This window comes from Tiliqua scincoides, chromosome 16, assembly GCF_035046505.1.
Source record: "Tiliqua scincoides isolate rTilSci1 chromosome 16, rTilSci1.hap2, whole genome shotgun sequence".
NCBI lineage: Eukaryota > Metazoa > Chordata > Lepidosauria > Squamata > Scincidae > Tiliqua > Tiliqua scincoides.
Genome location: NC_089836.1, coordinates 1,939,936 through 1,966,005, shown reverse-complemented (window position 1 = coordinate 1,966,005; position 26,070 = coordinate 1,939,936). Strand labels below are relative to the sequence as shown.

The following is a 26,070-nucleotide window of genomic DNA, read 5'->3' as shown; positions in this document are numbered from 1 at the left end:
AAGCAATAAGCAAGACATCACTGTTTTTGAAACCCAGAAATATATATGTGTTGAGTTATCCCTCTCAATGCACGCTGTCAGCTGTCTGGGCTCTGTGGCTGTGGAGGGGGGCTTGCCCATGGCTGTTCATGTTGTTGACACCCCCTGCAGTGGGGGCAATTAAGCATGCATGGCCTCTTGAAAGCTTTGTACATACGAATAAACTCAGAATTTGTCCAGGGTTGTTAATGTGGACCCCAAGTTTGCTGTACTCAGCAAGAGCAGTTTGTGGAATGGAGCTAAATTTATGGGCAAGTAGAGAATCGAGTTTGCCCTCCCAAGCCCAGTTGACATTCCATGGCATAAATAAATGTTCTCCTTTGAGCTGTGTAAAAAATTTATTTTTTCCTTCTTCACACTCCCCAGTCCCATAAGTCTTCCTCTTGGATTCTTAGTTAAAGCTTTTTGATATGAAGGAGAGCCATTTTGAAGAAGGCAGCTGAAAGTCAGATCTCTGAGCTAGTCACAGTCATCCTATTAATGTGGCTTTGATGCCTTTGGCCGTCTCACAAATTTCATTTGGAAAGGCAAGCAAATGTAAATTTAGTGGACAAATGCAAGTGTAGTAGGATTTCCTGCTACAGGCAGGGAGGGTTTGGACTAAATGACCTTGTTGGACCTTGTTGAAGGACTAGATGACCCTCCAACCCTTTTTTTATTCTGTGAAACAACATAGACACCACGTTTGTGGTCTCCCAACTGATCCATCATGTACAGTCCTGGAGAATTTCTGCTTGCATGTTTGGCTTACCTGACACTCCGCCAGGTAGAAATCTTTTGGCTTTTCTCTTTTCCCATGGAGGATTGAGTCTGATGAGTCTAACAAGTATACATTAACTTGGAACTGCTTGCATCTTACAAAATTAAATAAATGCTCACCATGTCGGATGCATGCCTGATAGCTGATCTCCTTGAACTTTTGATGGTGGCCGGTGGAACGTTGTGCTTCTCCTAACATCGGCGGGGTAGATAAACCCATGGGTCAAACTCAAATTAGCAAGGTATGGGAGCAGTTATCTTCTTGGCAGACATCTGATAACAACAGAGCAGCGGTTCTCAAACTGTGGGTCCAGGACCCACCACCAGAACATTACTCAATTTTTGGTTGTTCATGAAACAATGCATTTTTGGTTGTTGATAGGACAGACTAGGCTCAGTGCATTAAACAAGTCACCATTTGGTGGGAGCACTGCTGCCCAATCACCATTATAGTCACACCCGTGGCATTTGCAAATCAGGCAGCAGCTTCTAAGGCCTCTAAAATGTTTGGGAACCACTGCAATAGGTGGGTTGGGGGAAGGAAAAGCAGGCCTAGGGCTGTTTTACTACAATTACAAAGCTTCTCTCTGGCTTTGTGGACTCCCCCCCCCCAACACACACACTGTGGAGGAATTCCAAGAGTTGTGGATTGTTGATAATCAGAAATAGCTGGAGTTTGGATTAGCATTTCTCATTTGGATTAATTGACCTTCAGAATGGACAGAATGAATCAGCTGGACTGATAGATGGGAGACCTTTCTAACTCCATATTTATTGGGCTAGATCCCCAATTTTTTACCATTGGGACCCATCTAAAAAAAATTTCATTTTACCTGCTGCTCAAGCCTCTGTATCAAGATCAAGCCTCTTGATACTGAGCTAAACAAAGGCATCTGTAAAGCAGCTACCACATTTTCCAGACTCACAAAGAGAGTATGGACCAACAAGAAGCTGACGGAACATACCAAGATCCAGGTCTACAGAGCTTGCGTCCTGAGTACACTTCTGTACTGCAGCAAGTCATGGACTCTTCGCTCACAACAGGAGAGGAAACTGAATGCTTTCCACATGCGCTGACACATCCTTGGTATCTCCTGGCAGGACAAAGTTCCAAACAACACAGTCCTGAAACGAGCTGGCCCCAGCCTGTATGCACTGATGAAACAGAGACGCCTGCATTGGCTCGGTCATGTCATGAGAATGGGCGATGCCTGGATCCCAAATGATCTCCTCTATGGAGAACTCATGCAGGGAAAGTGCCCTACAGGTGCACAACTGTCACAGTTGTATCACAACTACGATATAAGGACATCTGCAAGAGAGATCTGAGGCCTTAGGAATGGACCTCAACAGGTGGGAAACCCTGGCCTCTGAGTGGCCCGCTTGGAGGCAGGCTGTGCAGCATGGCCTTTTCCAGTTTGAAGAGACACTTGGCCAACACACTGCAAAGAGGCAAAGAATTCCTTTGCAGACTCCAACAGACTCTTTGCACTCTGTTGGGCAAGTACCTCTTCAAACTGTCTGTCACAGCCTGGGACAGACTACATTTGCTCCCAGTGTGGAAGGGATTGTCACTCCCAAATTGGCCTCTTCAGCCAAATTAGACGCTGTTCCAGAACCACTTTTTAGAGCCTGATACCATAGTCTTCCGAGACAAGGATGCCAAGGAGGAAGCCTCTGTAGCTATAACGGTGATTGTATCACAACTTCCCCTCCCCTTGTAGCAATTTATTTTACCCTTAATCTGCCCTGTCAGTTTCACAAACCACCAGATATTGGGTCCTGGACCCCCTGTTTGAGAATTACTGGGCTAGATCATTAGATCAAAGAGTATCAAAGCTTGACTCTAACATCGCACTGAGCCTCCTTACAAAGGATGGGTTCAAATGAAACAGTCGCCCCCACTTTCCAAGGCCTTCTCAACAGGGCTTGCCGTCTGCCACAAGTGGCTTCTGCTGCTTCCTCCAAGACCTGTGCAGGTAACTTCCCATTAACTGAAGTGGAGCCTTGCCCTTAATTCAAGCCCCAACTTCAGCTTCACTTGATGCATACCCCCTTCATTTATCCAGCAGCCTCCCCCCTTGATGCTGCTTTTTGGTCAGAAGCCATTCAGTTCTGATATTTTGGGACTTTGGGAACTTTAATGTGGTCTCCTTGTCTTTCCTTAACACATACTCAGCAAGGAGAAACATAGGACAGGGTAGCAGGGCTCTCGCTTCCTTTTCTCCCGCCTTCCCTATAGCTGAGGGAGGGACTCTTGTGGAAAGGGGTTTTCTCGAACATGCTGCATGTTGGAGTGACCTGCACTGACAAATGTTTCTTTTGGAAGGTTTTCTGGTGGCCGATTTGCTGCTTAGAACGTGAAGCCGGTAATTTTCTTTTCTTTTTTGCGGGCTGCGGCTTCTGACGCTGCCTGTGTCTCAAGGATGCCAAACCCTTTCCTCTCCACAGAACAATTTCATCAACCTCAGCTTTCTTCGGCTCTTCCGGGCAGCAAGGCTCATCAAGCTCCTACGCCAGGGGTACACCATCCGGATTCTGCTCTGGACCTTTGTTCAGTCTTTCAAGGTAGGACTTTTGTCGATGAGTTCTTTTCTAGGCAGAAGGGAGTCTGAAGAAGTGCCTTACCCACACTTGGCCTATGTCAGGGGTGCCCAAACCCCAACCCTGGGCCACTTACAGTCCTTGAGGACTCCTGTTGTGGCCCTCAGGGAGACCCCATCCTCCAATGAGCCTCTGGCCCTCTGGAAACTTGCTGGAGCCCACACTAACCCGACACAACTGCTCTCAGCATGAGGGCGACTTCTCGTGTTAGCTGTGGGATGAGGGCTCCACTGCTTGCTATTTCACATCTGTGATGCAGTAGCGGCAGCAAAAGAAAAGGCCAGCCTTGTATTGTGCAAGGCCTTTTATAGGCCTTGAGCAAAACCTTCTTATGTTCCACCTCTGGTGTATTAATTTATGTAAACATGTAAATTTATTCAAATAAATGTAAATTAATTATTTTTTCCCCAGCCCCCGACACAGTGTCAGAGTGATGATGTGGCCCTCCTGCCAAAAACTTTGGACACCCCTGGCCTATGTCTATCTTACATAGTGTCAACCAGGCATAGTGTCTTGCCTGGGAGAGCAAGAGGGAGTGAAGCACCAGGGCATCTCATGCAACTGAAGTGCTCAGGTGCTGCTTTCTTTCTTTCCAAGAACCTTGGCCAAAAAAAGACACATTTGGCTCAAGTAGAAACAGAAACTTGGATAGAAACTCCTGAGCTGTAAATGACAGAAGAGAATGTGCAAATCTTAATCGTATTTTCATGATATGGGAGAGCCCAGTTATCCCATAGGCCTCCTTTCAGCAACACCACTTCTGCAGCAGAATCCCTTTGTTGCTGAGAGGTGCTCTGCAAAGTGACACCTTGGCAGAAGTGGCACTGCTTGAAAGGGTGGCCCGCGTGATAATTGGGCTCTCCCAGCACCTTGGCAGTATCTCCCCTCTTCATCTGTCCCTTTGCACATAGCTTTTCTTGCCTTCTGAAGCCTCCTTCCATTCCTCCCAAAAGTCTATGCGTGCATAGAGCCTGGTAGGTCTTGCATACATTCTGTAACCTTGTGTAGCTCAGGTTGCATGTAAAGGATAGTTTTGCTTCTGTGCGCCCTGCTGGCATTTACACTGTCCCCCTTTATTCTCCTGCAGGCCTTGCCTTATGTGTGTCTACTCATCGCAATGCTGTTCTTCATCTATGCCATTATTGGCATGCAGGTAAATTTGAGTTGAAACCCAGGGAGACCTGCCTTCTCAACTGTGTTGTGTTGAATGTCAAGCTAAAGTTATATGAAGTGAACTGAGGCGAAGAGGATCTCCCTTTGCAGAGAGAGGAAATTGGAAAATTGGATTGTGCCTGTAAGGTTTGAGAGAGGAATCCTGGTGTAACAATATCAGAAAAGCTCTGCTGGATCAGGCCAATGACCAACCAACAGCACAGTTCTTGGCATGGTTCCATGGGACTTACTCCCAGAACAGTGTGCGTAGGAACAGAGCCCTCGCCCAGCCTCCTTTTAACCATAGTGGCCATCCAGATGCCTCTGATGTCATGCCATGAGTAAGGCATAAAGAGAACACCTGTCTCCACTTCTATGTCCCTAGTATCTGGTTCTCAAAGACTTGCTCTGTCCTGGGATGCTGCAAACTCAAGCAACCCCTTAGCTTTGAAATAGGTGGAACCCAGTGAGGCAGCATGCATGAATACATGAGTACAAGTTAGATGGCACTTTAGCAGTGTGTGGTCGTGAGAATTGTGTCCATGAGAACAGGTGCTGCAGGGGGGGACTTGGTTGCCCGGGGCATGTTGAGTGAGAAACGGCAAAGCACTGCAGAACTGAGAGAGGATCAGCTGGAAAGGTTGACAAGCAGGGTCTGGATTCTGTCTCCGGAGGGCTCCCAGAATGTTGCACAAGCAAATACCTGAACTTGGCTCTTTTTGTAGCAGAAAAGAAGCCCCTTCCTGGTCAGCCATGCACTGAGTCACAGCTTACTCCTTTGTGTGACCTGTTGCAAGAGATCTTGTGTGCTCCCCAAGGCATCTGGTGGGATACTGTGAGATCCAGGAAGCAAGACCAAAAGGGCTGTTTTGTTTAGGGGAATTATTACACTGCCCTTATTGGAACCTTAGGATCATAGGCTGGATAGCAAGACGGCGTAATGCAGAGAAATTCCCTTTTGCTTAAAGAGGAGACTGAGAGAAAGATAACTTTTATTAAAAGATTATAGTTTTATTACAAAAGCACAAAGGTAAACATAATGCACATGGAGAAATGATGTGTCTTGGTCCTAGTACTTGAATCTAGTGTACCTAGCTTTTATGGTGGTTGTGTGTAAAGAGTATTTAGTGCATTCGAGGAAATTAGAAAAATTAAAGGTTGTAGGGAAGGCTTTTAGGGGTCCCTGATCTGCCTTCTCCAGCTGCTAATTAAAGATGGGGAGCAAAGGGGAGAAAAGGGGGGGGGAAGAAGGGAAAGAATTCCAGACGCAAGATAGTTACCTGTCCTGTAGAGCAGTTGGGGGTTGGGAGTCCTGTGCAGAGGAACCTCTGACACAACACAGATGTGTTGGTCCTTGGAGTGAGAGAGCAAGCATGTGAGAAGAAACCCTCTCTTAAAAAGGGGTTCGGAGACAGTGATGAGCTGGATGGTAGCTTGATTACTACCACACAGCAAGGTGCTTGGAGTATGTAAAACATTGAAAGAGGATCAGGATGTCAGTTATCAGCAAAATTCAATGGCTGGCTTCCTAGATGGGGGAACTTAAACAATACAATGAATCAGCAACACAAGAAGGCAGTTCAAGTTTGCATACTTAAGCAGTGATTGGGTTAAAACAATACAATGAATACAGTAATGTAGGAGACACTAACAGTGATTTAAGACACCAGACTGTGTCTGGTGACATTAAGACACCATAATGTGTGACTATGGGGGGTGGTGGTGGTTGTGTACCCATAAACTTGACCAGAGTTCTGGAAATGTCTCCTGTGTTCTGGGAGAAGTTTAGCCTACATAATATTTTAGTCCATAGTAACATTACCAGATATAGAAAGTCACAACTAAAAGGCAAAAGGGGATTTTCATGTAACAAGTCTAGATGGGCCCCTTAGCCGTGCAGGGCTTTTTGTACATTCTGTTCTCCTGAGCAGCCCAATCAGATGGTAAGTTCCAAGAAGCCAGGCAGGCCCTCTACCAGTTTTTTTTTTCCATTTGGTCCATGTTCTACTACATGATTACTGTTGGGGGGAGGGTTGGTTGCGTGACAGGGCACAGTTGATAAGTGCTAGATCTCATCCAAGTTCCTGGCTGTCCGGAGGGGTTGTCTTCAGGAGGGCTTCTCAGACTCAGGCTGCCTTTGCTGTTGGAATAAATACTCTGCTGATATCAGATATTCCCCCCCCCCCCGGCCTGGCAGAGGCCTTGTCAGAATCTATGCTGGCCTGAGTCCCAACAGTGATATGCGCAGGTCATTTTCATCTGTGAACACTTGGACCAAGTGGAGCTGCCCCCTCTGAATGTTTGGTGACCATCCCAGTCCCTTTGGGCTGGCGCCCTCCCAACTTTGCCCCTTGCCGGTTTTGACCCCTTGCAGCCACCAGTTCTTCTGCTGAACGTCTCTCTTGGCTGTTTTCTCCTTCCCAGGTATTCGGAAACATTGCACTGAGTGATGACTCCTCCATCAACCGGCACAATAACTTCCAAACGTTCCTGCAGGCTCTCATGCTGCTTTTCCGGTAAATGAGATCTCTCCCCTATGAAAATCAAACCAAAATGTTTTCTTGTAGACCACTTTCAGGTGGATGTGGATGGAGATAGTCTGTTTACTCCTAGCTTGGCTAGATCTGTTGTTGGTGTAGCATTTTTTTCTGGTATTGGGGATGTCTGTTGTCTGACCAGGATGTGGTGCATGTTGACTCCATTTAGTCCCTCCCCATCCCTCCTTGGTCCCCAATTGCATCCTCATTTTTGTGAAAGAAAGGGAGCAATCCAAAGCACACCTTATGCCGGCCCAAGTCCCTTAGGCTGGCATAGGAGGGTCGCAAATGAGCCATAAAGCATGTTTGTGCCTCCTTGGCTGGGAGCCGCATCGCCAGGCAGAAGCCTCCGCCACAGCTCCCATGCCACCGCTTGTGTCAGTGCTCCTGCGCCGACACAAGCAGCAAAGGTGAGTGTGGGGGACGTTCCTGGGCGGGGGGAGGGTGGGCCTGGGGGCGGGTGCTCTGGGGAGTTGGGAGCGAGGCTGGGACCCAGTGGTTATGCCAGATCCCAAACCCTTCAGAGGTCTGAGCGGGCAAGAGCTTCCCCTTGCCCACGGCTGAGCTGCTGCAGCCAACAAATCTGCATTGGATGCAGCACAAGCCTCCTGGCTTGCCTGCTCCAGTGCAGGTTTGGATTGTGCCCAAAAACACACTGCACACACACTTTAAAGTATGTATGTAACAGTACATCTTTCACACATTATATGATATGAAACTTTCATATATGGTGTGGGCAAACTTTCTGGAACCTGGAGCTTTAACAATTGTGTAGGCGAGAGAATTTCATCAGGTACAGCTTGTGAAATTCCCTCTTCTGTAAAGGTCCAGGATCCCTAAAGTTGAAAGTTTGCCCATTCCAATCTAGGAAAAGCTTCCAAAAATTCATGAATATGTCTGTATGTAATTGTCATCTATTAAGCCAATGTTTCTCAAACTGTGGGTCAGGACCCACTAGGTGGGTTGCGAGCCAATTTCAGGTGGGCTTAATTTCAAATATATATATATATAATATAATATATAATATATATATTATATATATATATAATATATATATTATATATATATAATATATATAATATATATATAATGTATATGCAATCACATCAAATGCAATCACAATAATCACAAATCAGAAATGTGTCAAATAATCAAATGCATGGTAGCATCAAGTCTAATATATGAATATATATTTATTTTATATATTTATATATTTTATATATTTATTTTTTATTTATATTTTATATATTTATTTTAATATATTAGACTTGATGCTAAGATGATAGCTGATTGCTTTTGGGGAAATGCTACAGAACTGTACTTTTTAACAAGCTACTATGATGTCTTTTAACAAAGATAGTCAGTGGGACTTATTCCTGGGTAAGTGTGGGTAGAATTGCAGCCTAGGATTGTTAAAAATTTTCCTCCTTGATGATGTCAAGGATTTCAGAAGATGATTTCAGAAGATGGGCATCATCATACTGAAATGTGGGTCCCAGGGTTAAATGTGTGAGAACCACTGTATTAAGCCATTCGCTCAAAAATCAAAAGGTCTTCAATTGAAGAAATCTTCACTTATCCTTCCAATTTTTCATTATCAGTCTTTTAGCAGATATTTTGAAGGACATAGTCCACTTCTGCTGTCCCACTGTTAGTCATGATGTTTTTCTGACATTGCACAAGTATCTGTGGCTTCTTGTGGGGTGAGGGAACCAGCTGCAACCACCACTACAGTCAGGCTCCTGGGGGCCTTGAGGCAAAACGCTGGACCATCCCCCCCTGGACCATTTCACCTCCCCAAGGGTGCACTGAGGCTACCACTGGTCCTCCAGGCCTCTACTTGGTTCGGTGTAGCTGTCAGGTGTACGCTGTTGGCTGCCACTGCAGGAGAGCCTACAGCCTTCTTTGTCTCCACCTGAAGATCAATCCTTTGTGCTTGTAGAAGTGCCACAGGAGAAGCCTGGCATGAAATCATGCTCTCTTGTCTCAGCAACCAACCCTGTGAGAACCAGAACAAGGATGAGTGTGGCAGCGACTTTGCCTATTTCTACTTTGTCTCCTTCATCTTCCTCTGCTCCTTCCTGGTGAGTTTGTCCTTCAGCCTGCTTTCCTCCCTCCACCTCAGTTCACTCCATTCCAGTTCACTACATTCCAGCTTCTCACTCCCTTCTGCCCCTTGCATATTCCTAGGGCAAAATATCAGTCCAATGATTAGAAGAGAGTTGCATTGACCCCTTCTTAACCAAGTTGTTCTCTTTCTCACTGGTATAGCCAGCTTGTGTCCAGACTATATGATTCTTGGCAACCAGATCATGTTCATTGCATCCCCCATGCATCCTCTTCTTCCCCTTTGCGATGATCTGTCATCCTGTATACAATTTTCAGTTTGAGAATTTGGATCCTGAGAATCTGAGGCAAATCAAAGTCAATTTTGATTTGCTTTCTGTGAGGTCAAAACAAACTTTGTGTGAGATGCAGCCCTGCATGGAGCGCATTGCAGTTATCTAAGTCACTAAGACCACCACCGTGGTCATGCTCGATCGACTCAGTTATGGCCATAGCTATCACACCAGCTGAAGCTGGGCAAACACATCCTTGGTCACTTCTGCCACCTGACTCTCCAGGGAGAACTGTGAGTCCAGGAGAGCTGCCTGTTCCTGCAGGTGGAGTGCAACCCTGTTCAGAGTGGGCAGATGACTCAATACTGCATCAAGAATTTCCTGACCAGGAGGACCTCTGTCTTTTCTGGATTCAGTCTCAACTTCTTGGCTCTCCTCCAGTATCCAACCACCACCAGACAGTGCTACAGGACTTCCATAGCCTCCCTGGAATGAGATGGCAAGGAGAGATAAAGTTGGGTGTCATCAACATTGATAACACTGCACTCTAAATACCCAAATGATCTCCTACATTGGTTTCATGTAGATGCTAAAAAGAATGGTGGACAGGTTAGAACCCTGTGGCACCCCAAACTGCAAAGGCCTCTACAACACCATCTGGCATCTGTCTGCCAAAAAGGAGCAGAACCACCACATAGCAGTGCCCCCAATCCCCACTTCAGTCAGCAAACCCTGAAGGATGCAATGGTTGATGGTACTGAAAGCTGCTGAGCGGTCCAACAGGACCAGCAGGAAGGCCCTCCCTCCATCCAGTCTTCAAGTAGAGGTTTGACACCTGCTGGAGATTCTCTAGGAGAATTTCCTACTACTTGCAGAGAGTTAGACTAGATGACCTTCCAAGTCTATTATTTCAGTGTCCACCTTTTCCTCCTTCTCTAGTTACCATATTTTTGATTTTGCATCCTCTCATTCAACAGAGAAGTTAATGTCTCTCCTCCTCTCCATCCCAATCTCATCTCCCTCGTCCCCCTTTGCAGATGTTGAACCTCTTTGTGGCTGTAATCATGGACAACTTTGAGTACCTGACACGAGACTCTTCCATCCTAGGACCCCACCATCTTGATGAGTTCATTCGGGTTTGGGCCGAGTATGACCCAGCAGCTTGGTATGTATGTCACTCAGGAATAGATGTGTCTGTTCTCCCTGTGCAATGGTGATGAAATGACTCAAAAGACTTTTTGTTGTTCAGACAACTTTTTGACTTGGGCCTGGGCTGGATGCAGTAATGTTGTTTTCTCTTGCAGAAAGTGTCTTCCATGCACAGAAAATCTCATTTACATCTCACATTAGAACAACACCAGTGTCAGGTTTGGCCAATCTGAGTAGGGCCATGATTGATTCTTGAGGTCCTGATGAAAAAGCTCCAAGCAGCCATCACTTCTGCCAAAACCTTCCTCAAAGCCTTAGCTTAGCAGTGATTGTGTCCCAGAGTGCTTTTCAGCAGCCACACTAGCAGACCCCATCTTTTTTTTAGAGAAAGAAATGAAGCAAAGAGGAAGAGTCTGTCTGCAGCTATTTTAATGGAGGTTGAAGAGCAGACTGTCTGCATCCAGTCTCACTGGATGCAGTGTTGTTGGTGGCCATCAGCACAGCTGCCCATAATGCTTGGCTACAACCCCACAAACCTTGCACTGGACTAGAATGGTGCAAGAAAATGGAACAAAATCCCCAGTCCTAACCAACTAACTTTCCAGCGTTTGAGGCAGCTGTGCCAATGGAGCGCTCTGCATTCCATGGAGAAGTAAGGGGAATTCACAGTCATACTTGTTCCCTCTCATGCTGGAGAGTTGGTTAGGACTGGGCTGCAAACCCAGTTGGTTAGGACTGTGTGTAAACCTCTTACACAAGCAAAATCAACAAAAGCAGCTCATTGGACCTACTTGTTAGGGCACTGCGTGAAGCCAGGTTGCTGGGGCAAGTGCCTTTCCTGGGGCTCCCATGGTGCCCCCTGACCTGCTCCCATATGGAACCAATGCTAATGCATCAGGAGAGGGAGTGCTCTCAGCCAGTACCCAACTTGCCTAGTCTTAGATGCTACCCTTCAGTTCTTAGAACCCATCTCAGTCTCATCCCTGCAGGTCTTCCTTCCCAGTCACACACACAACACTGAGCTGAAAAAGCTGTTTATCAGGGGTTGAGTTGCCATGCCATGAAAGCTTAGGCTGTCAATTCTCACCCCTTCATTGCAGCCCTCATGTGAATAATCTGGTTGTCTGAATCCACTCAAAAATGGGGACTCACTAGAGGGGTGAAGGCCAAATTCATAGCAATCAAGAGAGTAAAGAACCTGCAGTTAGAAATCTCTGGAATGAGGGATGTGGAATGCCAGACTGCTAGCCATGTTTAGAAATGTGTGATAAAATGCATTTTTCCCCATTCCCCAGTGAGTTAAAATTTTTCTTTCCAGTCCCTCATCACTTAAGTACTTGAAATACTCTTAGACCAACTGTACATGTCGATATGCAGGGTGGACTCTAAATTATTATACTTTAAATATTTTTTAAAATTATCATTTAAGTACCATTTCCATGTTGCTGATTTGTGATGTTTCATTGCATTTGGGGCTTTTTCTGTTTATGAAAATGAAGTCAAACTGAAATGTGGAGAAAGTTCAGTTACTTACAAGGATGCACTGCAGCCAGTCTTAAACTGGTGCACATCTCCCTCCTCTTCTCTCTCACACAGAACTAGACACGTATTGTGTAGCAAACCACAGTTTCCTGCTTCATCCATATATGAGAAACTGAGGCTTGTACAAATTTCCTGCCCCAATTCAGCCATACTAATGGGGTCCATACTGTTTTCCGCAATTGAGGAGAGCCACAGAGGCTGTGCAGTCACATAAACCAAGGATCTCTAAACCTTTTGGCCTAAAGGCCACTATCTGGCACAGTGTTGAGGGTCGGAAAAAAAATAAAATATAAAATTTAAATTAATACATTAGAGATGGAAATTACATGAATGACTGAAATGAATGAATGAATGAATGAATGAATGAATGAATGAATGAATGAATGGGCTTACATGGCCAGGATTTCTCCAAGCACCAAAAAATAAAGCACACACTTAAATGGACCCCCATTCCCCCACCCCACTAGCACAACTCTGTTTTTGGTCAACTGGGCCAGAGGCTCTCAGGGGATCAGAGGCTGGCCAAGGGCCAGATAGAGGCTCATAGCGGGCTGCATTTGGCCACCGGGAGACCCCTGACATAAACTATGGTTTCCCACTACATGTGCACTGGGCTCATGTGTTCTACCCTCCACTTAACTTCTTGATTCCATCATGAGTCTGTGATGTCAGCTCTGCAACTTTGGCTTCCGAAGACTCTTGCTTCACATCCTGGTTCAGAAGCCAGCATCAAACAACATTGTCCAGTTTCTGGCTTGCGTAAACAGAACCATGGTTTAAAGAAATTAGGGTTCCTAGCCTTAGCAGAAGAACAGCAGAGGGAAGGACAGAGTGCTCCTGCAGCAGGAAGTCTTTGTTTCCTGTTAGGTCTCAACCCAGGGCATTGTAAATTAAAAACCAAGATATCAAAACTGGAGCACTAAGAAAGAATGAATCCCTGCCATTTCACCAAAACCATTAAAAGATGAAACTGCCTAGTGATTGTTTTCTCAGCTGTGGAATCCCAGGAAGGTTTTTGTAACACAAAAGCAAAACGCACCTGTTATAGGTTATGTGCTTGTTAGTGGCTGGAACTTTTGTAGTCCATGGATTACATCCATATCCTACAAGACAGGAAAGCAACCAGCAAATCATATGTTGTATCATAAATGTTAAACTGATCTAAAATGCTTTTCTAACTCTTACAGCTCTCCCCCCCAAAGGACCCTGGGGACTGCGGTTCTGTTGGGGTATTCTTTGTCAGTGGTTCCTTACCACTGCACAGGATTGCAGTTGCCAAGGTTCTTTTATTGGGCTTGAAACTGAATAGATGTTGTAGATGGGTGCTTCATAAGACTGGTATGAGGTGATGGCTGATTATTCAACAAAGTTGCTGAAAGTTATGGGTTAAGATCTCACAAAATGGCATAGTACGTCCAGCTATAGATCTGGTTAGATTCTACTGAACTGGGCAACTGGGAAAGATGTTTGGCTGCATTCCAAAGATAGTACATTTCTGAGTTCCTTGGTTTATAGTGTAATAGACTTTGACACTGAAACAGGAATCCTGACTCTTGGCAAGGTTTGGAAGACAGAGTGGCATTCTGGAAGCATTTTCAAAACAGAGTGGTGGGAAAGTTTCTTCGTGACATTACAGGTGCTAGCCAATCATACCATGCACAGCTGAGTTCTACTGTTAACTTGCAGATATGAATCTTTTCAAAGCTGGACACTGGAGATGTCAAGGTATGGTCTGAACTGCATTGCAATGAGGCTGCTTCCAAAACAAATCCACAGAAGTAACCTTTACACAAAGGTTACTTCTGTCTTAAATTTTAAAAGGGAAGATAAAAATTTTAAAGAAAATGGACAGAGAAGAAGAGTAATTACAGTTTTCAAACATTATTTTTCTACAACAGTTGAAATATGTTTCCTCCCAGCTCTGAATTAGGATTTGTTTTGAATTAGAAACTCAAGGATTGTGAAATCAATAAAGCTTTTATGTGTTTTTAGGGAAATTTTGCAACAAGACTCTGGAAAGGGACCATTTCTCCTAGATGTTTTTTGTTATAACTTATGATTTTTCCTTTCCAGTTGCCGGATACATTATAAGGATATGTACAATTTATTACGAGCTATTGCTCCACCCCTGGGCTTAGGAAAGAAGTGTCCTTCTAGGGTGGCTTACAAGGTTTGGAATCCCGGAAAATGCTGTCCAGTATATTAATTTTTTTTTCTTTTTTGCCTTGACTGAGAAATTTTATTTTACCTTTTTATCTGAATTGCAAAGGCACAGGAAGAAAAACAACCAGAATAAACTGGAATGTCACTAACCCTTTGCCTGAACAGGAATGATTGACAAGCCACCCCAATGCTCCTGTTTCCCTTGATGCATCTGCCACGCACACCTCTCCCCCTTGCCTGGGCAAGGCTAGCCTTATGAGATGGTCAGCTGTATCATTCTTCTTAAGACTTATTAAGACCTTGGAACTAGAAAAGGCTGTTCACAAAAGTGGTAGACATAGCTCTCCCCCTCCTAAATATTTATTTATTTATTTCAAGATTTTTTTAATCCGGCCTTTCCTCAAAATTTAAAACAACAATAACGAAACATTTTTTTAAAAACCATAAAAACAAAACAAATCCCAAATGCATCACATAAAACATTTAAAATTACATTTGATTAAAATGCCAACCCATCATATCAGCTATTGAAACCCATCTGAATAAAAAGATTTTAAGGCCCTGCCCTGGTTCCAAGAAGGGAGCTGTTATTAATTTCAAGGGGAGGGAATTTCACAATCAGGACACCACCACCGAACATTCCTCTCTTCATTGCCAGCTCCCCCTCTCCGTCAGTGGTGGTAGGGTTAAAAAGGACCCCCTCTGATGACTCCAGAGGGCAGGAGTGATTATATGCAAGGAGGTGGTCCCTCAGATACTCTGTCTTGAGCCATAAGGGACTTTAAAAGTCAAAAGTCATGCTGAATTATGCCTGGAAGTTAACTAGCAGGTAGTGTAGCTGCAGAGGCAGTTGCCCAACTGTCAAACTGACAAACCGACTTACTTCTCCCCCAATTTTGTCCCACCAACAAACTGTCCCATTTCACCATCTGCAGATGGAGTTCTATAAAGTCCCACAATCACCTGGGGCGTTGCATTCTACACTAAATATAAGAGAACCACCACTTTAAAAGTAGGGGGTCATCTCATCCAACTAAGGATGAGCCACCTGCTTGTCTTGGCCTCTTTTCTTTTATATATTTAGTTGCCCCCCCCATCTTAAAAAGCTGCAAACCACAAAACAGATTACAGTTTCATCCCATCTTTCTAAAGAATCCCTCATATTCCCCTTCCCTTTTCTGAGTGGCTGTGAAAGCAGTCCAGGCCTGGGGCATTTCTATCTGCTGAATAGTCTTCCTTGAGATACCTGTCAGTTTTACTGCTTCGAATCATGACACATCAGCAATCGAGATCAGGGATCTCCAAACTTTTTGGCCAAAGGGCTGCATGAAATATCTGGTGCAGTGCTGCGGGTCGGAAAAAAATATATATATAAAATTTAAATAAATATTTTAGAGATTGAACTTAGATGAGCGAATAAATGAATGAATGGGCTCATTCACTCAGCCTCTCCAGCCCTCAGAGCACCCTCCAGATGCAATGAGAGCACAGCTCTGGTCATGGTTAGCTGAGTGGGCCAGAGGCTTTCAGGGAACAAGATGCTGGCCGCAGGCCAGATAGAGGCTCGCTGCAGGTCACATGTGGTTTGAAGACCCCCTGATCTAGATTGTTAAACAAAACTGCAAGTCAGTGTTCCAAGAATATGGCATTCCCTGCCAGACTCCACAATCCTCAGGATGCAGAAAATATAACAGCAAAGTGTAGGCCAGATTTTGACTCAAATTCCATCCTGCCCTGTGTAATGGTGGCAGGATCACTGTTCCCCTATGCCTCCCCACCATGGCAGCCAACCATTTTATGTCCTCCAAAAAAATGAAGGCCACTGTTGCCACTGTCACCGTGAAAGGTTGGTTTGGGGCTCCTTCCTTCTCCCCCAAATTTGTCCCACCCCAATCAACAAACTGTTCCATTTCACCATCTACAGATGGAGTTCCATAAAGTTGGTGCCACTACTGACAAGGCCCTGAAAGCATTTCCCATTATTTTTCTGCTTTTATCTTGTATAAACATGGCTATAATTGAGGGGACAAAAATAATACCAGAAAATGACAATTTTATGAAGTCTTTGCTGACTGCCTCATAACACCTGGTCTCCTGGCTCTTTTTGGCATGTTGAATATAACCATGTTACTGGAGGGGGGCTAGGACCCTGTTTGAAAAATTCAACAAATCCCACCTGCCCTACCCTTTCCATGGTGTCAACTTCTTCCTTCCCACCCCTCGTCCCACATGAATCATTCTGTACTGCTGCCACAGGAATTTGACTCTCATTTTGATCAATGAGCAGGTAGAAAGAGATCCCCTCCCCAAAGAGCTGAGATTGGAGAAATCGTCCAATGAACCCTCTTCTCTGATTGTTGTGTTTTTCCCTCCTGAAAACAAGCAAACAAAACCCCAACCCAATTAACCAAATCTCTCTCTCTCTCTCTTTCTCTCTCTCCCTCTCTCCCCTTACCCGCTTCCCCTCCGTTCTCCCTGGCTCCTTCTATTTGTTGCTTGGTTTCATTCTGGTTTATTCCCCGCACCCACCCTGCTTATCCCTTTCTGCTTCTGCTTCTCTCTCTCTCTCAAGTGGGCGCATCAGTTACACAGACATGTATGAGATGCTGAGACACATGTCTCCGCCACTTGGTCTGGGAAAGAAATGTCCAGCACGCATTGCCTATAAGGTTAGACCACCTCCCTGGAAAGATGGGTGCTCTCCATATCCGTTATCTCTCTCTCTCTCTCTCTCTCTCGCTCTCTCTCTCTCTCTCTCTCTCGTGGTTGTGTTGTGGCTACTACGCTGGTTTCTTCCTGTGGTACTCTGTGGCTGAGCTCTTTCTTAGATGCTTTGTCTCCTAGTTCAGGGGTGTCAAACCTCCCCCAGAAGATCTTGATCCTGTCCCCCACCCTCAAGGTTGGTCTGCTGTGGCTCCATTCCTTTGCTGCCATTTTGGTTTTTCTTTCCTGTGGGGCTCCCCCATACATGTTTTTTCAGCCTGGCCTCCAATTCCTTTGGATGCAGGAGGATGAAAGATAGCAGAGGTGAGCCCTGCCTGCCTGAACAGAGAAATGACCAGCTACTTGAGTCGAGGAGGATGGACAGAAAATAGAGTGGAGTTCCATCTCTGAGCCCCAGCTGGGTGCCCACACCATCCCATGTTTGCAAAAGTCCAGGGAAGGGCTTAGGGCAGGGGTGTCCAAAGTTTTTGGCAGGAGGGCCACATCATCTCTCTGACACTGTGTCGGGGGCTGGGGAAAAAAAGAATTAATTTATATTTCAAATTCGAATAAATTTACATAAGTTTACATAAATGAATGAATACATAAAGATAATGAATGAAGGTCTTGCAATAGCTCAAGGCCTATAAAAGGCCTTGCACAAAGCAGGGCTGGCCTTTCCTTTGCTGCCACTACTGCATCACAGACGTGAAACAGCAAGAAGTGGAGGGAGCCTTTATCCCACAGCTCATGAGAGAGGTCAAACAGTCGCCCTCATACTGAGAGCAGTTGCATTGGGCCAATGCAGGCTCCAACAAATCTCTGGAGGGCCAGAGGCTCATTGGTTACTGGGGCCTCCCTGAGAGCCGCATTGAGAGGCCTCGAGGGCCGCAAGTGGCCCCAGGGCCGGGGTTTGGGCACCCCTAGCTTAGGGGAATGGGGGGTGGTCTTTCTCCACCTTTCAAGGACCAACCATGCAAAAAAGAAGGGCAGCACCACCCTTCAAAAAGTCATCTGCATTTCCGCTCTCCTCCGAGAGGACTGTAGCATCTCTTTTTCAGCAAGCTGCAGAGGAATTGAACTGGGTATAAGGGGACGAGCCCCCACCCAGAACCTGTTCCCTGAGAACTGCACCTGCGTTTGATACCCATATTCTAGTTTTGAACCTTTCATGTGTCGGTCAGTGCAGCAGTGGTGTTCCAAGGCCCTTCTAGATAGCCGAGTCTCCTTGCGTCCCCCAGCAATTCTTCTTAGGGCATTTTTACAACTCCCCGTGCCCCTTCTTTTTCTCTTGATCTAGGACTATGGCACCCTGTACTTTAACGGAGAAAATGTGTAAGAAACTGACAGTCTAATCCTACCCCTCCCCCTCCCCCAATGCAGGGGGACTGCATCCTATAGTGGGGGAGGGGGGCAATTCCCTTACCTCTAGGTAAGGGAACAATCAAAGCATGGGAAGTATACACAGGATTGGGTCTGGGAAACTGATATCAGCAGTACTGGTGCTGCCAAGCCCCCCTTCCCTGGCTTGATCCACCCTACGCTGCCTCATTTTGCCCCGCCCCACCCCTCCCTTCCTCTGACCTACGTATTCCAGCAAGCAGTGGGAGACACAATACGGCATGCTGTCAGAGCCCCTTTTACAACTGGGACTGACTTTTGGGCGAGGAGTGCCTCCAGTGGGTGGTATGCATAAGACGGGGCTTTGAGCTGCTTAATCAAGACTTCCCTGGTTTGCACCTTGCCACCAATTCTCTCTCAGTAGACATGCCTCTCAACCTCCAGTGACTGCTGTTATAAGGTCACTAAATTCCCCTAAGCCAGTGCAGCATGGACAGTATGTTGCATTTCACAGGGAAATTTCTTAAGGGGCTATTTGTCCCCAGGGGAAGCTCCAGCAGCTGCAATTGATGAACTCAAACCTGCACCTACTGGTGGATCAGGCCTGGGAAGGGCACACCGGCACCACCAATCTCACCCCCCATACCCTATCTGCTTCATACCCCCACTTCATTACTCCACCCTGCCCTTGCGCTGGATTATCTGCTCCGGTGAGTGGGACGGCCATCCAATTAGTGTGGGACCTCAACCAACAGCCAACATTTGATGCCTCCACTGTGAAGCCCACTACCCCATAGTGGTCCCAGTAAGGATTGTGCCACCACAGTTTATGATAGTTATGGAGAAGGAAGCATAGACCACACACACCCCTGCCACATGCACACAGATGCACACATGCATCACATGCACACATCATGCAGCATGCACCATGCACACATGCATCACTGTTCCAACTGCAAATATCCCTACAATACCACCACAATTACAAAGATCACCATTGGTGGTAGTGGGGTATAGCTTGACTCAGGTTTCCATTTCCCCCTTTGGTTTGAGGGCACCTTCTTCTTAATTTTCTGCCTCTGCACCTGTTTCAGCCTCTCTCCTTACATGCTCCTGTAACAGTTGGTTTTGTTTTAAATCTTTCTGTTGAAAGCAAAATGGGTGTGTGTGTGTGTGTGTGTGTGTTCTCTGCTCCCAACCACCCCATTCTTTCTGAATGTTGGAATTTCTCTCTATCTAGCCATTGGCCTACCTGATATTTCTCCTCTGGCCCCTTCTTCTGGGCTGCACCATTTCCTCTCCATTTCTGTTATTGCCCCGTCCCTCTCTGTGTGTGACTATATATCATGCCTTGTTGGCCATAAGCAATCCCTGCACAGTTGTTGAGCATGTGACTTTTCCCCCCTTGCCTTGATTTGCATGTGCTGGGATATTTGTGACCTTCTTCTGAGACGTCTCAGGAGAGCTCTGTCCCATACGCCAGAGGTTTCTTTCTTGCCATATCTTGGAGCAGGGAGAGTCTCTGCCTCTCACTTTTCTGGTCTGGTCTTACCATCTGGGGACAGAATGATTGAGCAAGATTGAGCTCAAAAAAATTGGACTAGATTTCAAAAGAAATACAGACTAGATTCTTCATACTGTCACTAATTGGTGAGTTCTCAGGCTGCCAAAGGGAGCCTGCTTCCCACATTGCATTCAATGCACACACCATCTGTGCATACCAAATGCTTGAGTGCTGCTCTCTCAACATGTTGCACATTATTTTCAATGTGTCCATCAGACATGCAACCTGTCTGCGGGGGGGGGGGCAGGGGGGGTTCAAGTCTCCATGTTGACTTTGAAAATGAGAGCCTATGCTCTCAGACAGATGTGTGCCTCTGTAGACAGCAAGACACACATACAGCATAATGTGTGAAGAACCCTCAAGGCTGACTCCATGTTGGGGCCAATGTTGCTATGCGTTAGACCCGTCAACAAGACCAGGACCAGGCATCCTAGTTATGCAGGCCAGCAAATGTTCCTCTGGAAGCTTCATCTGACCCACTTGGACCTCTGCAGACTGACTCCTCGCTCAACATTCTTTATGTCAGCAAACCTTGACTTAAAAAGTACTGTGCTGTGAAGCAGGACTTCTTGGGAATCCTGCAACGAGCTCAATAGCAACCCTAAGCCAGTCTCCTCATCTGCAATATCTGCAAGACAGGGATAATGGTACTTGTTTCCCTTTCAAGGCAGTTGTTGGGAATGCATCAAGATAATAATGTGACCTTCTTTGCGCACTCATCAGAACATACAAACAGCCCCACTGGATCAGGTGTGCCAGAAGCATCAAGTACTCAGAAGCACCAAGTACAATTATAATGTTGTTAGCAGGGATGCTTGGCCTTCCTCCTTCAGTTGCACTTGCAACTTCTCGCCCACTGATCTTCTCACCCACTGATGGCACAAGCTGTGACGGTCCTCCTCACTGCCCAAACATACCAAAGCAAGGTTTGCCTCTGTAAATCAAGCTCCTCTCTCTAGCTGGCAGCTTACAGAGGGGTCCTCTTGTGCATTGCAGAGGATGAGTTACGCTGCTCTGCTTCCCCTTGGGGAGAGCTGCGTTTGGCTCCAGAAATATGAAGGTGCTTTTCCCACACAGAGGCAAGTTTGATTTCTGTCTGGCATGTCAGCAAAACAGCCTAATTAGAAGCAAGCTGGTGGGGAGAGCTCACCATGCAAGGCTGTGCCTGACCTTGTGCTCTGTTCACGCAGATATTCTGAAGGAGGCTCTCTTACCATACTATCAGCATTTCTCCCCCTTTTGCTCACTGCATGTCCTCTCGCAGTATGTAAGGAATGCAGGAGCATGTCCCCAACTGACATAGGGCCCAATCCTATCCAACTTTTCAGTGCAGGTGCTGCTGCAATGCAGCCCCTAGGCGAGGAACTAAATGTTCCTTGTGGAGGAACAAGGCCTCCAACCTTGTGGAGGCCTCCATAACTAACCTCCCACCACAGGATGCAGTGCGCACCCATTGGTGCAGCTACCCCAGGGTTGGAAAGTTGGATAGGATTTGGCCCTTTGGTCAAAGGCCTACTCTGAAAGTCTTGATACCCAACCTGGCAATCGCAGGGGTTGATGATACGTTCTTCTCCCCGGTGTCTGAAGAGGGTCCCAAGCCTGAGCACACCCACTGCACAGTAATTCCCAAGGTGAGAGCCCAGGCTCAGACCCTCAAGGTCCTGGTTCTTACCCATAGCATGTAAATGAGAGTCTTCCTGTTGTTCCTCATCTATTGATGGCTCTATCCTGCCCCACATTGCCTTGAGATGTGGGCCTCCAAAGGTCATGAAAATGCATCCTAGGGTAGCCAAACCATGACAAGCGAGCCATAAGCAGCTCCTTGACATATAATGTGCAGTTCACGGGAATATGTCAGCTGAGCTCCTTTATGCATTGCAATTAATATGAAAGCTAAATTTAAAATAAAAAATCAAGCTTTATAATTATTTAAACTGAGAGTCCACTGGATTAAAACATAAATTGTTCATGGTCAGTCAATATATTTAAGGATTTAAAAGTTTCTTAAATATTACTGTTCTCAAGCATCCAAAGTTTATTGGATGGGGCTCCTACATTAAGCAAGTTTGGCCACCCCAGCATATATAGAGAGAGCAGGAATATTACTCCTGGTGGATAGGATCTGACCGAAGTATAGAAGATCACCACTTGGCACAGGGCTGCTTCCCAAGCCAACAACTTCTTGGCGTGGATGAGCCATTGCAGCTAACCCTTTGTGTGGGATTCAGTTTTTGCATTTGTCAGGGAGTGGTTGAGTAATTAAAAACTCAGCGGTCTGGCTTAAAAGAACTTGGGCATTCATTCTATTCCATCCAGTTTGAATGAGGGTGAAAGGAGTTGGGGAGGCAGAGTAGGAGACCCCTGAGCCCAAGAGCGGTCAGAAAGAGATCCTGATCCTTGAATAAGTCACAGAAAACATGTGACTTGTCCCAATGAATGCAGGGTGTTTGTCACAGAATCCATGTATGAGCTGAACTGCATCTCTCAAAACCCACCCGTTGAAAGGGAAGCCATTTGGGATAGCAGCATCAAGGGGTCCCAATTGGGGAACTTTTTGACTTGGGAGGTTTGTGGGCATCACAGACCTGATCCAGATCCAGCCCTGATTGGTCTGCGCTGCTAGCTCCCTCTTAACCCCTCTCCCTCTGGACCAGTGTTTAATGGTTGCTTGTAATCTGGGCTTGCCACATCTTGGCCTGGCCACGTTACAGCAAGGTGAGTGGGAGGGGGATCCACTTGCAGTTTTGGCAGGGTAGGCCAAAGAAGACCTGAGTGAGTTCCTTGGACTTGAGGAGCCAAGACCTGTGGTATAGAACCAGCCCTCTTGGCTCCTCTGGTTACTTGGGCAGAAGAGACGCAGTACCAACACTCACCATAGGGGTGGTGCTGCAGGACAGCAGGAATTGAGCCAAGAGCTCTTCAGGTGCTGCACAGAGTCAAATGCTGAAGTCTGGTGCCAAGGGCCCCAGTTTGACAACCACAGCACCTTATGATGTCATGCCAAAAGACATCACCATCTGAGGATAACAACTTCCAATCTCATTAAGTGATCTTGCTGTTACTGGGGGAGGGGCACAGCTTTCCCTCCAGCTGATTTAGGAGCTGGTCTTGTGGCCTAAGAGTGGATGAGGACCGAGCTCTCCTGGGAGTAGTTATTCTTATTTTTTTTCATCTGCTTGTCTTTCACTTCCACGCATCTTTCTTTTTTCTTTTTTTCTTTGTCTTTTTTTTTCTCTCTCACTGAAATGGATTCAGTGGGACTCTCTGAGTAAGTTTGAACCATCGAGTGGCATTGAATAAAGTACATTTGGGGCTGACCTCTGGTGTGCTGACGGTGGAGGACTAGTTGTATGGGTGGTGGTCCCGCAGGCCAGGGGGAGATTGTTTAGAAATTAAGCACTGTTCTGGAATGACTTTTGGAAGGCAACCAGACTTCAGAGTGAGTTTTTGTTCCCACAAGCGTCCCATTGCTTTGTGCCTCATTCCCTCAGAATGAGGGAAACAATCTGGGAATAGTTTTGGACTGCAGGCTACATCCGACAGTAGAATGGGAGAGACTGGGAAAGCCCCCATAACAGTCAGAAGGAAGACACCCATTTCCTGGCAGAAATCAGTTCCACCAGATTTCATTTCAAAAGTTGCAAAGGCTACTTTGAGAGAGGGAATTTAAGGCATCTCTGCCCCACTGGTCGTTCTCCCTTTCCCAGAGAGACCTGGCGACTGTAGTTGTGTTGTAGAATTGGCAACCCCAACACACTGAGCTAATTTTCCAAAATTCTTTGCAAGGAAGCCATCCCTATGCAACCTGCATGAAGTCACTGTATGTTTGTCATGTAGACAAGCCAGAGGGACTTGAAGGGGTCATATACACACCTGCAGAATTTACCCAAAGTAGCAATGGATCACTCTGACTACCAAAGAAAAGGTGGGAGGAGTTGAGTTTAAACAATGGGACGGCTGATGTAGAGTTAAAGTTTTTAATTACAAGTACAATTCAGTGCCGAACTGAAGTTGCCTCCAAGTTGCTTTAGGGAGCTGGGGGGGTCCTTTTTCCACCTGGTGTGCGCCACTGACATCAGCACACGAAAGGTTAGCATTGTAGAACTTCAGCTCTTGGTTTTTTCAGCTCAAGATTTTGCTGTTTTATTATTGAGGGGGATAAAAAAATGGGAGGGCCAAGGGTTACGTGGGTGGGCTAGAGGTTTGGGGAGGGGGAAGGTGTCAGCCAGCATTGATGGGAATTCCATCTCTTTCTCAGCGCTTGGTGAGGATGAACATGCCCATCTCCAATGACGACTTGAGTGTCCATTTCACATCCACGCTGATGGCCTTGATCCGGACAGCCCTGGAAATCAAACTCGCGACTGGTGAGGGCAGGAAACAGTAACTTAGAAGGTGGCTGTCCACAAGGACACCCGAAGTGCCAAAGCCACACCCCTTGTACTCATGATGTGCCAGCCACTGCTCCCCAAATGCAAAAAGCAGAGGAGAATGACTGCAGAGGAAGGGTGGAAGAGAGCAATGGGTGCAATCTCCTATGCACTTCCTCTCCCGCTCTGTTCCCCACTTCCTTTTTGAATGCGGGGGGCGGGGAGGAATGAAGGTGGCTCCCTCTGCCCAAGGTGTTGGTCTCATAAATGGGGCAGCCCTGCCCAAGACTGTTGGCCAAACATTCAAAAATGGATAGGTGGAAACCTGATCTTCAGATTTTAAGTTTTGAGTAATTTCCTGCCCGCTCCCCAACTTAGTCTCCAGCAATTCATGAAGACCTTACTATGGGCAAATAAACGGAGGAGGCTGCCTTCCAAGTCAGGTCCTTGGCTAATCTACTTCAATCTTATCAACAGATAAGACAGAACAGACTTCCAGACACTGGTAATAGCTTTCTAGGCTCCTGGACAGACATTTTTCTCTGTCCTGCTCAGATTGGACTCAGGACCTTCTGCATGCAAAGCAATGGCTCTACCCTCTCCCTACAGCCTCTCCCAAAGAGGCTGTACAGAACTCTGTACAAAGAGGCTGTACAGAACTACAGCCTCTCCCAAAGAGGATTTCTGGACACTGGGGTGAAAGTGAATGATTTCCCTCTCCATTTGTCTCTCTTTCCTGATTACACAGCCGGAGTCCAGCAGCACCTGTGTGATGCTGAACTGAGGAAGGAGATCTGTCTGGTTTGGCCCAATCTGTCCCAAAAGACCTTGGATCTCCTGGTACCACCTCACAAACGTAAGTGGACCCTTGAGAGCTGTGCCAGCACATGGTTTTTATTCAGAATTTTTGTTTTCCAGCCACGAGTGAAAGATAATATTAACAGGCCTAAGTAGAGAGATTACAGAGAAGAAAATACAGTTTTTCATGGATTGATTGCGCAGCCTGAAATGATTTATTTGCATGGAGGATTCATAATAGTAAATAAAAATATACAGCTGATCTTTGCTTCATGATCCTTCTTGGGTTTTTTTCTGTTTAGACACTATCCTTGTTCCCTCCTGGAAGGCACTAGAGGGAGGGGTCTTGAACCAGGGGTCTGAACAGCCAATCCCAGGTCTCTACATCACTGATTGACTTTAGCAACTTGATGGCTAGAGAGGGTACTGCAGCGCCTCAGCCCAACCAAGAATTCTAGAGAGCCAACCTGATTGGCCTGATACGTCCTGCTTCCAAGGGGGCAGTCTCTGTGCTTGACCCAACCCCAGGCCCTGACATTGAGCCAAAGCTGGAAGATACCCTGGAACAGGGACCCTCAGAGCTCCATCTTCTGAAGAATTGGAGCCTCCATGCCAGGAACCTCACACTTTTCAACACCTTCACACCTGGCCTGGCAGCACCACTAAGAGGAGAAGTGGTGAATGTCTTCAGGCCAAAAGACTCCCCCTCGAAGGTCTCCTCTTGAGGATCTCCAGGTAGTGTGCAGGAGGGGTAGTCAGGGAGGAAGTATGTAAGACCCCTGACACTTGTCAGAGCAGCCTTCCTCCCTCGTTGCTGTCTAAGTGTATGGTGAGTCTGGCCTGCTCTGTATATCTGCAGCTGCCCAGTCTACTTGGCTCTGAATCCAACTGAGACCTGAGATATCATTCCCCACTGTGTTCTTCAACAATAGAGCAGTTGCTCACAGGGCAGGGTCAAGCCACTTTAAAGTTTTGGGCAGGGCTAGGCCCAGTGCAAGTAGCAGATGATT

At 46.3% G+C, this 26,070-nt stretch overlaps 1 protein-coding gene across 1 annotated transcript in view; it reads left to right on the top strand.

Moving 5' to 3' along the window:
• Nucleotides 1–26,070, top strand: part of CACNA1B (calcium voltage-gated channel subunit alpha1 B) — a 198,956-nt gene that overhangs the window by 155,954 nt on the left and 16,932 nt on the right. The window contains exons 32-39 of the mRNA XM_066610860.1: nt 3,250–3,366; nt 4,490–4,555; nt 6,979–7,070; nt 9,034–9,175; nt 10,468–10,595; nt 16,857–16,953; nt 24,151–24,259; nt 25,011–25,118. Of these exons, the coding sequence (XP_066466957.1) occupies nt 3,250–3,366; nt 4,490–4,555; nt 6,979–7,070; nt 9,034–9,175; nt 10,468–10,595; nt 16,857–16,953; nt 24,151–24,259; nt 25,011–25,118 (859 nt within the window). The remainder of the gene's footprint in view (nt 1–3,249; nt 3,367–4,489; nt 4,556–6,978; nt 7,071–9,033; nt 9,176–10,467; nt 10,596–16,856; nt 16,954–24,150; nt 24,260–25,010; nt 25,119–26,070) is intronic.